The sequence below is a fragment of the Erinaceus europaeus genome, chromosome 3 (genome assembly GCF_950295315.1).
Source record: "Erinaceus europaeus chromosome 3, mEriEur2.1, whole genome shotgun sequence".
Lineage (NCBI taxonomy): Eukaryota > Metazoa > Chordata > Mammalia > Eulipotyphla > Erinaceidae > Erinaceus > Erinaceus europaeus.
Window position 1 is genome coordinate 18,241,506 of NC_080164.1, and position 15,032 is coordinate 18,256,537.

The following is a 15,032-nucleotide window of genomic DNA, read 5'->3' on the forward strand; positions in this document are numbered from 1 at the left end:
TCCTTCAAGAAAAAGTCATTGTTATCATGAGGGTTGTGATGTCATATGTTCCACTGAAATACTGTGGAGGTTTACGCCATGATTAAACAAAGATAGTATCTCCAGGAGATTGTGAAGACATCTTTAGTTTCTGTTGCAATTTATTAGTATTTTATGGGGTGATGCATTAAAACGACTGTACTTTGTTTCCCTACACCTTTTGTCTAATGCCTTTAGTACCCTTTGGTGATCTTATCCTGAATTAATAATTTGTTTGTGTCTATAATTATTTTTATAACTACTTACTACTAAGATCAGGCCTCCTTGTTCTCAAGCTTTTTTAGGAAGACGCTTAAATTTTTCTTTTCCTGTAACTGATTCTACTTTGCATATTGTGTATGACTAATTCTTTTTTTTTTTTTCCTTTTAGGAATTCAGTGAACTAATAAGTAAAGATTATGTCTCTGGGAAATGTTATATTGTATCCTGCCACTATACCCAATCTTTATGGTCACCTGTCTTTTCTTTAAACTCCCTCAATTATAGGATAATCAGTTACCACTTGTTTTCTTGTTTTACCTCTTAGGTGAATTTCTAGACTTCCATATGATACTGTCTCTTAATCTCTTTTTATTGCAAAACTACTTATTTGAAACACTTAAATCAGCATTTTAATCTACATCTTGTAATGAAATTTGGCTCACAGAAAATGAAATATAAATGCATAGTACTATAGAGGCTAAATAAACCAGTGATGGAAGTGGGTGAAAATTCCAACTTATTTGCTGGTTTCTTTTATCTTTATCACTTTTTTTTTAAGCTATGTCATTACAATGATCATTACTGACTTCTCTTAAACTATTAAAATATAAATACTTTTAAAAACTGTAGGTAAAATCATAGCAAGGTTGGCAAAATTTACTACTTAATTTTTTTTTCTGGGTGCAGGGGATGAAACTCAAGGGTTTATACATGAAGAAAGCTTGCTTACTCTTTAAAGATGTCAGAGGCATTATAGTCATTAAAAAAGAATTGATAATAAGTTAATACTTTTCGTGGTGTCAGATGCATTGTAGTGATTAAAAAAGAATTGGTAATAAATTCTATTAATGAAACAGGTTCTGAATATGTATTTAAAAATCAAGTCAAAATTTTCTGTAGTTGAATAGTTATCACTCAATAAAACAATGCTAATTCCTATCATTTGGCTTAAAACGTTGCCACTTTATACACCAAAATAAGTATACTAAATACTAGGTCAAAGGTTCATTTAATTTATGTCATAATGCTTGACAACGGGACATTAGAGCTCCTTTTCTAATTAGTCTTTTAAGTTTCTAACAGAGTCGGGAACATAGATGATTCCCTTTGATATTCTGAAGAATAGTGGAACTCAATTTCCTGAGAATGAGTGGTCTTTTATTATAAGCCACAGAACTAGGGGCAGTTTAACCTAGAGAAGGCAGGAATGAAAGAAGAGCTCATTTGTAGATGACTGAGGGACTGCCTTGGATAATAATGCTTACAGTAGAACTAGCATTAGTAGGTTCCAGAAATTTGTAGGCTCTTTGTTAGTGTAAGCACTGTTTAGCTGAGGGCTCTCATTTCTCTTTCACTGATATATATTTGTCAATTTTTACACCAGTATTATACTGCTTTAATTACTGTAGACTTATAGTAGTGCTTGAAATTGGAATGTGCGATGCCTTCTATTTTGTTCTTGAATTTCAGCATTTAGTTTAGCTATTTGGGCTCCATATACATTTCAAGGATTTTTTTCTACTTCTATAAAAAAAAAATTTCCATTGGAACCATAACAGGTTATACATGGCTTTTGATGATGATCTTTGATTGACATTTTAACAATACTAGTTAGTTCTTCCAACTTACCAACACTGGATACCTTCCCATTTATATGTATTTCCCTCACTTTCATTCCCAACTCCAGTATATCTTTATTGAGGAAATGTGAGTTCAGGATTGTTATTATTCAGGGTACATTTCACCAATGTTTATGTGTTTTCTTTGATTTCACTCATCAGTGTTTTGCAGCTTCAGAGTAGATATTTTTCATCTAGTTAAGTATATTCCTAAGTGTTTTATTTTTTTCTGATGCTATTGTAAACAAGGTGATCTTCCTTCCATCTCTCCTCCTCTTTCTTTAGATAATTCGTTGCTAATATATAGAAGCACTACTGTGTTTTTGTATGTATTGGTGTCTGACATTCTACGGAAGAATATGTGAAATTGAAAGGCTAGAGAACAAATCAGAGAGTGCTGAGCTGAGGATAAGAGCAAATTTAATTATGAAGGGAGAGAATGAGAGAAATCTGGCAAGTGACATTGTTACATGTCCTAGTTTTAGTAGCATTTACATAAATCTGTGTTTGTGATTAAACTCATTTAATTGAATAAAAGGATATATATGGAGAGGGAAAGAATAGTGAACATTTAATGCCACTGCTTTTTGTTTTCTCTACTCTTAAAATGTGCTTACTGGGGGCCAGGAGATAGCCCTTCTGGGGAGCACATACTTTACTGTGCACTAGGACCCCGGTTTGTTCTGCTGGTCACCACATGGGAACACCTGCATAGAGGATGCTTCACAAGCCTCTCTTTTTCCTCCCTCCCTCTACAAAAACAAATAATATCTTTCCCTGGAACAATGGAATCATGTAGGCATGAAGCCTCGGTAAAAATAAAAACAAACAAAAAACCCTGGGAAAATACACATGACCACTAATAAGTTTAAAATTATGCATGTGGCATATATTAATATTTGTACTGCACAACACATGTTTAGATTATAGAAATATCAAGAAAGATCTTGCCTCAGTCTAGACATTAGGCTGTCTTCTAAGGAAAGTCGGCAAACTTAAATGATCTCAGTTTAGTCTTCCTCCACTTCCCAGCCTTTTTATACAGATTTCTTTTTTAGGAGTGGATTATTGCAAATTATCCCAGTTCTCAGATATGATGCTTCTTTATAATCTCTTTTCCTTGATAGGGGAAAAAACATATCTCTCCATGCAAAAAAAAAAAAGTGTGTTGTACAGTGAGATAATTGGCATTGGCACTGAGTTTATTTTTTTAATTTTTATTATCTTTATTTATATTGGATAGAGACAGCCAGAAATCAAGAGGAATAGGGAGATGGAAGGGAGAGAGACAGACACCTGCAGCTCTGCTTCACCACTCGCAAAGCTTTACCGCTGCAGGTGGGGAGCTGGGTCTTGAACCCAGGTTCTTGCACATTGTAACATGTGCACTCAACCAGGCACGCTACCACCCAGCCTCTGTAGCACTGAGTTTATAGGCAAAATAGTTTTTATTTATTTATTTTTTTGCCTCCAGGGTTATTGCTGGGATTCGGTTCCTGCACCACAAACCCACCTTCTGGAGGCCATTTTTTCCCCATTTTTTATGCCCTTGTTGTTTATTGTTGTTGTTGTTATTGTTGTCATTGCTGTTGTTGTTGGATAGGATAGAGAGAAATGGAGAGAGGAGGGGAAGACAGAGAGGGGGACAGATAGATACCTGCAGACCTGCTTTACTGCCTGTGAAGCGACTCCCCTGCAGGCGGCGGTCCGGGGGCTTGAACCGGGATCCTTACGCCGTTCTTTGTGCTTCGCCCCATGTGCTTAACCCACTGTGCTACCGCCTGGCCCCCAGTTTATATCTTTTTAAAAATGTATTGATTTAATAATGATCAACAAGACTGTAGGAGAACAGGGGCACAATTCCGCCCAATCCCACCACCAGAGCTCCATATCCCATCTCCTCCATTGGAAGCTTTCCTAGTCTTTATCCCTCTGGGAGTATGTACCGGGATCATTACAGGGTGCAGAAGGTGGAAGGTCTGGCTTCTGTAATTGCTTCATCGCTGGACATGGGCGCTGGCAGGTCGATCCATGCTCCCAGCCTGTGCAAAACAGTTTATATGGTTGAGACACTTAGTAGGTTTCTTTATAACATCCTTGTAATGGATATTTGGGTTTATTGCACTGTTGGATAACTGTTATTGTTTAAATGATCACGTCAAGAGATACTGATTAATTGAACTGTGACTGTCAGAGAGGGAAAATGCGCCTCGCTAATAGTTTATAACTTAGAACTTACACGGCCAGCCCCAAATTGGAATAGAATCTAAGGATATTATGATGGGCTAGCGAGGCGAATCTGACATGATTGAACTATAGTAGGTATCAGTTTTAAAAGCCTGACAGATTCTGAAATTTCACCATCCAAGTTAAGAATGAGGGTCATATGGCTTAGCCATAGTGTAAACATAAAAAGTCTTAGGACAGGGACCGGGCAGTAATGCAGCAGGTTAGCGGGGCCCAGGTGGCAATGCAGCAGGTTAAGCTTAAGTGCAAGGACAGGCACAAGGATTCCGGTTCGAGCCCCCGGCTCCCCACCTGTGTGTGTGTGGGGGCTCGCATCACAGGCAGTGAAGCTGGTCTGCAGGTGTCTTTCTTTCTCTCTCTCTCTGTCTCCCCCTCCTCTCTTGATTTCTCTCTGTCCAATCCAACAACAGCAGCAATAACCACAATAATAACAACAATAACAATAATAAACAACAAGGGCAACAAAAGGAGGGAAGTAGTCTCCAGGAGCAATGGATTCATAGTGTAGGCACTGAGCCCCCCAGTGATAACCCTGGAGGCAAAAAAAAAAAAGGTCTTAGGACTTTTAATTGATAGGTAGTACTGATGTGGCTGCAAAACAGCCATTTCATTTTGCAATGATATTTGTTGGTAGGAGATTTGTATCTGAAATGAAGACATGGATTTTCTTACTTGAGTCTGTGTTCTTTAGTGTATACCTGGATCCTATGTTTGGTTTTGGGTATTGTCCATTACGAGGACAATGGAAAAAATGGCACATATACAGACCAGAGAGTGGAGAGCACAGTAGGGAAACTGAGACCATGTCATATGGGGAGTAGAGAAAGAAACTGGGACTAAATGTCCTCTTTAGAAGATGACTCTTGTAAGGGTGAAAGATAGGTCATAAAAATTGTCTGGAAATAATTGAAGGACTGTGATATGAATGTGGAACTGAAATTGTTCCATAAATTCATAAAGGCTGCAGGATGGAGAGATAGGGACAACGGGGTGGGGTGGGGGACGATAATTGGGAAAATTATCAAAAAAATTCAGAGAAACCTGAACTGGGTGGAGTTCATTGCACCAAAGCAAAGGATTCTGGGGAAGGTGGGAAGGAAGAGAGTGGAGAAGGCCTCAGGGTCCAGGGATATGATGATGGGAAAGGACCTAAGTTGGGGTAGAGTGTTCTGCAGACGCCTTTCCTGGGAAGGTGAGACAGTGCATCTGTGTTCAAGAACTGTCTGTAAACCATTAACCCCCAGTAAAATGTTAAAACTCTCTCTCTCTAAGAAAGTGGCGTTTTCACTAGATTCTTACCTGATCATTACTTCCCATACTTGAAGTTTCAGTAAATAATCACATTTTACTTAGCATCTGAGGAAAAATCTTTTAAAAAATATTGTTGCTTGTTATATGTGAAGCCAGGACCTTGCACATAGCCGATATCACTCTGAATATCCTAAATTTTTTTTATTATCTATTTGACAGTGAAACAGAAAGATGAAGAGTCAGAGACACAGAGTAGAGAGGGATCATAGCCTGGCTTCCTCATCTGTTGAGCTTCCTTAGTGGCACTCATGGTGCACCCCTGTGGTGCCAGGACTTGAACCCAAGGACCATGCAAATCTCCTGCCCTCAGCAATAATTCTTCTGTCATTGGCCGTACTCCCAGTGACCTACCACTTGAAGAAATTTGCCATTTGAATAAAACTGGTTTCTTACTGGTTATCTAATGTTTTAGACAAAGTAGCATGATACTTCTCACTCGTGAAGAGGAAGGAGAGGAGCCTATAGCCAGCTGCACTTCTTCTGCAATTGAGAGTGTGACACGCGGTTATTCTGCAGACCTGGTGATGAGGTCTTCTTGGGAAGATGCTAACGTCATTTAGTCATTTAAAGATTGTCAGCTCCAGAGGCACAAACACGCAAATAAAAGCTATCTTGCACCTGGAGTCTCTGTGATTGTCTGCATGTATCATGTTAGGTGGTGCATTGTAGATGTGTGGTTTCTAAGAGAGGATTGTCTGTCCCATTGACCCTGCTCTGACAGCCTAGCAGTTTTTGTTTTTCTTTTTCCTGAGATTTTATGACTCTTCATGAAAAATCCTACTTGAAGCAGCCGTTCTGTTGTTCGGCAGTCTGAAGAACTCTGGCCACTCTACTGTGTTTCTTTTGAGTTTTTTTCCCCCCTCGCCCTACGTTACCTCTGGTGCTATTTTTAGTTTTCTTGACTGTTCTTCCCTGAAGCTGTTATGAAAAGTTGAAGTAAGCATTATCCAAGTAATCTGTTCTTGGTGTTCTTACCATCTTCTCCAGGGTGAAATAAAGGACATGCCATGTTATTGCTCTTCCATATGATTTGTGCTGGCTTTTTTCTCTACCCTTACTGCTTTGAGGTCAGGTACTGTGTTTTCTACTTCCTCTGTATCTCCCTAGGTGACCAATCTGTGTATTTGTGCATGGCGGATTTTTTTTTTTTTTAATAAATGTTCTTGACTGATTTACTGTCTGTTCTCTGTAGCACAAAAACAATGCCACATTTTATTTCAGAGAGGCTATAGAACACTGAGGCAAAGAGTTTATCTGGAATGTTTTTGAGGTTGAAAATAAGAACATGAAAAATTCAGAAATGTAAGTGTAGTTTCTGACTAGAGTGCTGGATGTGCAAGCAGGAAGTTCTGAAAGACTAAATTTACTTCTTTGAGAAACACTCATATAATGTTTGTATTATATGTAGCACCATCTTTTTTTTTTTTTCTAAAAAAGATCATTTTATAGGAGGGTATGACATTGTATTTTATACATTGCTTCTTTAATTATTTTTTGTATATTAAAGTATCTCAACTGCTTTATTATTTTTTTTAAATCAACATTGCAGCTTGGCAAAATACTTTTACTTGGACAATGTGCTAGTTTGTCATGTGCCATGTTGAGCCCCTCCCCCACAGCATTGAAAGAAGCTGTGGAGCTGTGGTCTCTTTTACTCTCTCTGCCTCTCTGTTTCGTCTCTATCTAAAAAAGAAAAGAAAAAACTAAATAAAAAAGGAAGGTGCTGGGAAGGGGAGGAAGCTTCACAAATGGTGTAGCAGCTCTGCAGCTGTCTCTCTGTGTCTCTCCCTCTCTATCTCCCTTCCTCTCTCAATTTCTCTCTGTCCTATCAAATAAAAAGGATAAAATGTCAAAAAAAAATAATAAAGTAAGGAAAGAAGAAAAAAAATCACACTCATCATTGTGAGCTTGATTTTTCATTTAATGACTGATGTTTACTATTTACTTATATGCATATTGGTCCTTTTTATATCACCTTTGAAGCACTTTTTGTCTATGAAAGTAAATTTAAAAAAAAAAACGGTCATTTGTCTTTTTGTTGTAGAGGCATAAGAATTTTCTTTATATCCATATGCAAGTCTTCTATCTGTAAGGTTATCAGTCTTTTATTAGTTCAAACCATACATTTTTCTCTCAATCTTAGGTTATTTATCACTTTCTAGATTGTGTCATTTGAAGGACAAGAGTTTCAGTTTATATGAAGTACAATTTTACCTAGATTTTTTAAAAAAACCTAATTTCTTTTTGAAACATTAATTTCAGTTCTTTTAGTTACACACCTAGAGTAAAATTGCTGGATCATATAGTGACTCTCCTTTCATGTTTTTTATGTCTTGCTATGACACTTTTAACAGTGACTGCATGCTTTTATTTTCTTTATGGTATACAGGAATTTCAGTTGGTCACAACTTTGACAAGACTTATTAATTCTGTCTTTTAACATGGTAGTTATTAATGGTGTTGGATGGTGAAAAGACTCTTTGCCTATTGAATTTTCATAGCACTCTTGTCAAAAATCAGTTGACCATAAATGTGAAGGTTTATTTCCAGAACCTAGATTATACTCCATTGTCCCATAAGTCTATCTTTCCATAAGTACCACACTGTCTTATTCAATGTGGGCTTGTAATGAATCTTGAAATTGAGTTATCCAAATTTGTCCCTTTTCAAGATGGCTTGACTTTTTTTTTTTTTTGGCCTCCAGGGTTATTGCTGGGGCTCAGTGCCTGCACCATGAATCCACTGCTCCTGGAGGCCATTTTTCCCCCGTTTTGTTGCCCTTGTGGTTATTATTGTTGTTGTTGATGTTGTTTGTTGTTGGATAGGACAGAGAGAAATGGAGAGAGGAGGGGAAGACAGAGAGGGGGAGAGAAAGATAGACACCTGCAGACCTGCTTCACCGTCTGTAAAGTGACTCCCCTGCAGGTGGGGAGCCAGGGGCTCGAACCAGGATCCTTATGCCGGTCCTTGTGCTTTGCACCATGTGCACTTAACCTGCTGCGCTATCGCCCGACCCCCAATGGCTTGACTTTTGTCCTGTTGCATACAGGAAATAAGTGTAAGAACATAGCTGTTGATAATGCTTACAAAATATCTAGGACAGTCAGTATATGTACTGCTGTATATGTGTGGTTTTGTGTGTGTTTTCTCTGTCTCTCTGAATCTAAGCTCCTTGAGGGTAAAACTAAATTTGTACTGATACAGTGTTCACTAAAGTATTTTATATGTACTATATACTTACTATGATTTTTTTCTTTTTTACCTGGCTGGGACAGTAGAAACTGTGTAACACTACAGTTAAATACTCAAGTAAATGATATGGCCAACTAGTATTGCTGAAGCTCTGGCCGGGTGGGTCTAGCTTCACGGGCGGGTAACAGAGACGCGGAGACAACGGCTGGGCAGGGAAGCTGTATTTCTTTATTCACGAACAACGATTCACAAACTAAGGCAAACTAATCACCAAACAGAACTCTGCTGTCTCTTTGCGGCGGCGCAAGCACTCTTTCTTTTACTCTCGAACTCAGGAACCCTCTTCCTTACTCTGTCACTCTGGAACTCTCGTACTGGGGAACCCTCTGAAACTCTTCCACTGTGGAACTCTCTCTTACTCTGTAGCCCTGAAACTCTTGAACTCAGGAACTCTGGAACTCTCGGACTCAGAAACCCTCTCTCGGGGTTCCTTGGAGCGGGGCCAAGCAGGCCTGCGAAATTAACAGGACTGATCCAATTCTCTTGGCGGGGGAGGGCTAGAACAAACCAATGCAAAGCATACGACAATTCCCCCTTTTCTTTTTAACTAAATGGCTACAGTATCAAGGGTGTGGGGTGAACAGAAACCTATATCGTATAGGCATTTTTTAAAAAAGAAACTGGCACAACCTAAACTTTATCAGCTTAAAAAAACATTTCTTGCCTCTGGGGGGCGTACTTTCTTCGACGGGCATTTGCATGGGGGCGGGGAACGGCCTAGAGTCCCACAGGCAGCTGGCTGCAGCTTACTTACTATGAAACAAAACTTGTTATTAGCATATCTACTGCACGATCCAACGTTTCTAATAGAGAAGGAATTTGAGACTTTTACATATCAACAACGTCTTTTAACCTTTTGTTACACCCATTCAAGATGGAGACACACCCTAGGTGTGGGCCGGAGAGGAAACCTCAGGCATGAGAATAATTAGCATAGCCATTGTGCGATCTACCATTTCTAATAGAGAAGGTAATGGAGAGTTTTACATATCAACAAGTCTATTTAACCTTTTGTTTAGCCTAACTTAGTTAAAATATATTGCTTGTTAACTAATTTTTACCTTAGACTTTAAATGTAAGTTAATTTTATCTTTATGAGAATTACGTTGAAAACCTTTTCCATTTAACTTTGACTAGTAAGAATTTAGCCTTAAAGCTACTGTTTACCAAACTTTAAACATACACATAAACATGGTCATTAATACACAAGGAGAGAAACCTTTGTTACGAAGACATGTCATTTTAAACACGAATTTAAATCTGTACTGTCTTAGTGGTTGGGGGGGGTCACCTTTCGGAGGTGGCTTCCCGCGCAGCTCCATTCCCTAGCAGCTCCACTTTTAGGAATTGCAGGTTGCGATCTCTGCACAAATCTCTGCGTACTCCAGCTTGTCTGCCTTCAGACCGGACCGGCGGCTGGAGATCTCGTGTGCCCAGTTTCGGCAGGGAGCCCGGGGGTCCGGGAGGCCCAGGATGGTTCCAGAATTCATAGAAAGAGGGCAGGCAGGCCATCTTTGTAGAAGGCGTGGGCCTAGGTGCCCAGGGGTGGCGGCCATGATAGGCTGCGGCCCTGCCCCATGGCGCTGCCATGTCTGCTGCCCTGCTCGCAGTGGCCGAGCAGCGTAGAGGGATCACACATCCAGTGCCCTGCGCCACGCGGTGGAGAGCCGGCTCCTGTGGGCTGGCCTCGGGCTCTTGCGTGTTGGCCTCGGGCTCCAGGGGCTCTTGTGTGCTGGCGTCGGCCTCTTGCGGGCTGCGGGGCTGCGGGGCTGCGGGCGCGGTGCGCGGGGTTGTCTGAGCGCAGCCGGCTGGCTGGCTGTTTTTTTTTTTTTTTTTTTTTTTTTTTTAGAATTTCTTTTTTTTTTTAAATATTTATTTTATTTATTTATTCCCTTTTGTTGTTTTATTGTTGTAGTTATTATTGTTGTTGTCGTTGTTGGATAGGACAGAGAGAAATGGAGAGAGGAGGGGAAGACAGAGAGGGGGAGAGAAAGATAGACACCTGCAGACCTGCTTCACCGCCTGTGAAGCGACTCCCCTGCAGGTGGGGAGCCGGGGTTCGAACCGGGATCCTTATGCCGTGGCTGGCTGTTTAACCAGGTGGAAACGGCAGCTCCGCGCCTCACCTCCCGCCCGCTGGCTCTTCCCGCTGGCTGTTCTGAGTTCGCCCGAGCGAGTGGAAACCACAGAGTGGTCCAGAGATAAATGTTCCAGAAACAGCAAAACAGTCTCGTGAAGAAAGAGCAGAGGCCTTTGGAGATCTCTTCGCAAGCAGAAGAGAAGGCCATAGTGCATAGGTAGCCAAATTGTCTTTACTTATCTGAGAGATGCGCAGGTCAGGTCCACGTGGGCGCCATTTGTTGTTAAAATTTCGGAGGCTCTGGCCGGGCTGGCTGGCTTCACGGGCGGGTAACAGAGACGCGGAGACAACGGCTGGGCAGGGAAGCTGTATTTCTTTATTCAAGAACAACGATTCATAAACTAAGACAAACTAATCACCAAACAGAACTCTGCTGTCTCTTTGCGGTGGCGCAAGCACTCTCTCTTACTCTTGAACTCAGGAACTCTCCAACTCTGGAACTCTGGAACTCTCGTACTGGGGAACCCTCTGAAACTCTGGCACTCTGGAACTCTCTCTTACTCTGTAACCCTGAAACTCTCGAACTCAGGAACTCTGGAACTCTCGGACTCAGAAACCCTCTCTCGGGGTTCCTTGGGGCGGGGCCAAGCAGGCCCGCGAAATTAACAGGACTGATCCAATTCTCTTGGCAGGGGAGGGCTAGAACAAACCAATGTAAAGCATACGACACAGCGATCACTGTATTTATATGTATTAGAGGAGGTTTAGTGCATGGGATAATAATTAAGTGAGTTCTTAAAGGATGGCAGAGAACTGAACTAGGAGAAAGAACATTTCAGCTAAATATCAGGAGGCCAGTAAGGAGTTGGTTGTGAACAGATCTTCCGGAAGACTGTCTTTTGCTTGTAGAAAGACAGTGGATGCATACACAGGAGCATCATATTTTGGAGATATGAAGTATCAGTTTGAAAAGTTTCCCCTTATTCCATTTGACACTGGAGAATCATTGAAAAAGTATTTATTTATTTCTTATTGGATAGAGATAGAGAAAATTAAGATTGGAGGGGAAGATAGAGAGGGAAAGAGTCAGAGACACCTGCAGCCCTGCTTCACCACTTGGGAAGTTTTTCTCCTGCAGGCGGGGACCAAGGGCTTGAACCTGGGTCCTTGTGCACTGCAATATGTGCACTTAACCAGGCATGCCACCTCCTGTCCCCTGATCATTTAAAATTTTTGAGTGATAAAGTTTTGGGGCAAAGGGATAGTTTAAGATTTACTTGATAGAATATATTGATGAAGGAAACTGCTATTAGGAAACCTTTTAAGAGGGTATGATGATAATTGAATTCTTCTAGGTTTTTAACTTTTTTTTTTCTGCCAGGATTATCTCTGGGGCTTGGTGCCTGCATAAATCCACTACTCCCAGAAGCCATTTTATCATGATATGTATCCCCCCTACCCAGGGCAGAGAGGAATAAAAGACACCTGCAGCCCTGCTTCACAGCTCATGAAGTTTCCTTCCTGCAGGTGGGGACTGGTCACTTGGACCCAGGTCCTTCCACACAGTAACACATGCTCTCAACCAGGTGCATCACTACCTACCCCCAAGTTTTTGACTTTGTAAGACCAGAGTTTGCTGATTTTTAGTGCCCAGAGCAGAGTTCAACTGTATGTTCAGTGGATGTATGAAATTATAGACTATGTCTTCCAGGTCTGGATAGAGCTATTAGTAGGAGGAAATATGCACTTAAGAGATATTTTGGGGGTTTCCCGGAAGATGGCGGACTGAAAAGCTGCTAGCAGCTGAGCTCCAACCACATCTCCTGGAAACGGTTCCAGATGCCACCAGGATGCTGGCCAGGCTTCCCTGGATTGAAGACCCCACCAATGTGTCCTGGAGCTCAGCTTCCCCAGAGACACACCTTACTAGGGAAAGAGAGAGGCAGACTGGGAGTATGGACCGACCAGTCAACGCCCATGTTCAGCGGGGAAGCAATTACAGAAGCCAGACCTTCTACCTTCTGCAACCCTCAATGACCCTGGGTCCATGCTCCCAGAGGGTTAGAGAATGGGAAAGCTATCAGGGGAGGGGGTTGGTTATGGAGAGATGGTGGTGGGAATTGTGTGGAGTTGTACCCCTCCTACCTTATGGTTTTGTTCGTTAATCCTTTCTTAAATAAAAAATTAAAAAAAAAAGAGATATTTTGGAGGAAAAACTGAGACGACTTGCTTCCTAAGAGTCTGAAGGGTGTGAATGAGGTCGATGATGACACTCAAGCTTCAGGAGTAGCAGTGCCATCGCTAGGAATAGGGAAGTCAGCTAAGGGAGAGGAGGTTGAGAGAATTTGACATTGGAATGTACGTGGTATACAAAGGTGACATAGAGAACTGAGGTCTGAAGGTTTCAGTCAGGGATTGCACTGACATACTGTGTGGGCTGTAAAAATAGGTTTGATTGTATGTGTGAGTATAGGTGCAGTGGTGTGATGTACACAGTTGTTGACAACTGTATGCTAGAACTCAGTGTATGTGTTAGATTGGCAATTTATTGGTCTGCTTATTGGTACCAGCAGGGTGATAGCACTTATTCTTGGGAGAACAGAGGGAGGAGAGAAAGCCAAGGAAGGAGACAGCAAAATAACTTGCAGAACAGATTTGCTAAGGGAACTTTGTAGCTTGTTTCATGTTTCAAAACAATACTCCTTTTTTTTTTTATACTGTTATGCCTGTACTACTTATTGAGTGTTTACTGTGTACCAGAGACAGTGCCCGACATGCTGTCTGTTTTCATCCTCACAAGTCTGTGCCATCAGTACTGTCACATCCCCCTCCGACTAATGAAGACTCTAGTTAAAAGGAGTTAAAATTTGCCTAAGATCACACGAACTATTCAATAATTAGTGCGCTTTGTGGAACTAACCTTAGCTTCAGACTCTAAGCCAGATGTTCTTTCCATCATACCAAAGGTTTGTATGTTTAACTTCTTCAAGCCAAGGACTGTATATTTAGAGAATTCGTAAAGGCAGTAATTAGCAGGCAGTGATTGTACAGTAATGTTGTTTCTAAGAAAAATCTGCATGGTCTTTTGCTATGGCTGCTTCTACTTTTCCACTTGAGTATTTCTATATCTAGTGTGCTAGGAGATAACAGTTTTTTGATTGCATATTGTGGATGTTAATTTAAAAGAAAAGAGCCCTTTTCATAATTTGAAGTTTTGAAGAATTCTAGTCATTCAGAAAGTGATTTTCCAAATTTTCCCTCAAGCCAAATAAATGTCTTTTAGAAATTTTGCTTATGCATCCTTCAGAGCACTTATACACTAAGGAGAAAATAAGGAGAGCCTTAAACTTTCTTTTGTTGCAGGGGATATTATTTTCAATGCCCAGTACCCAGAGCTGCCCCCTGATTTTATCTTTGGAGAAGATGCTGAGTTTCTGCCAGACCCCTCAGCTTTGCACGTGAGTATTGCGGGTTCATTTGGGTGATCTTTGTTTGTTGGAAGGAAATAAACATAGCTTTTGACAAATGCTTAAGAAATATATTTGCCAAACATGTGGATTGTTTTCAACTCCCTTTTTTCTATACCCTAAGAAATAAGGATGACTTTTTATAGGCCAAAGAACTTCAAGAGTTTATTTTTAAAATTATTATTACAGTTGTACTTTCTGCTTTTTTAAAAATTAATAATCTCTAGATTCTTAAAATATATTATCTTGAGCTTAAAGAGACATACTGAAAACATTTTCTTTGCTTTAACTTAATATTTCATGCCTGCAATCAATTTTCTAATGTTTACTAACACTTCATCACAGGGATTGTTGGGGAAGGTTTCTTGGCCCTGCAAGAGGTCTCTTTTGTATAGAAGTGAAAGTGGCAAATTTGGACTTGTACCCAGATTATCTTAGTACTATTATCAAAAGGGTAAAGACCACATTAAGCATTCCTTATTATGCAACTCCCCCAAATTTTGTAGTTGAAACAGAATGTTTCTATATTTAAAGCAGGGAGAGGAGCAGTGGTACTTGTCAGGGCACATGCGGTTTCTATAAGATTTAGATGTTTTTTATGACTGCTGGGGGAAAACATGTGCCATTGTGTTGGAAAGGTCTTAATAGACCAAATGTCTCAAGTGTTTTTTTCTTCTCTTTTCTTTTCTTTTCTTTTCTTTTCTTTTCTTTTCTTTTCTCTCCTTTCCATTTCATTTCATTTCATTTCATTTCATTTTTTTTTGCCTCCAGTTGCTGAGAGAGGAGGGTGAGATAGAGAGGGAGAGAGAAAGACAC

General features: G+C 40.5%; 1 protein-coding gene across 12 annotated transcripts in view; it reads left to right on the plus strand.

Moving 5' to 3' along the window:
- The window catches only part of BABAM2 (BRISC and BRCA1 A complex member 2), a 452,740-nt gene that overhangs the window by 93,195 nt on the left and 344,513 nt on the right, over nt 1-15,032 (plus strand). For 11 of the 12 annotated variants that reach the window (XM_060186772.1, XM_060186776.1, XM_060186774.1 and 8 more), the window contains one exon: nt 14,113-14,207. The exons of the other annotated variant lie outside the window; for it this stretch is intronic. In XM_060186772.1, coding sequence (XP_060042755.1) covers nt 14,113-14,207 — 95 coding nt within the window. The remainder of the gene's footprint in view (nt 1-14,112; nt 14,208-15,032) is intronic. 12 annotated transcript variants of the gene reach the window in all.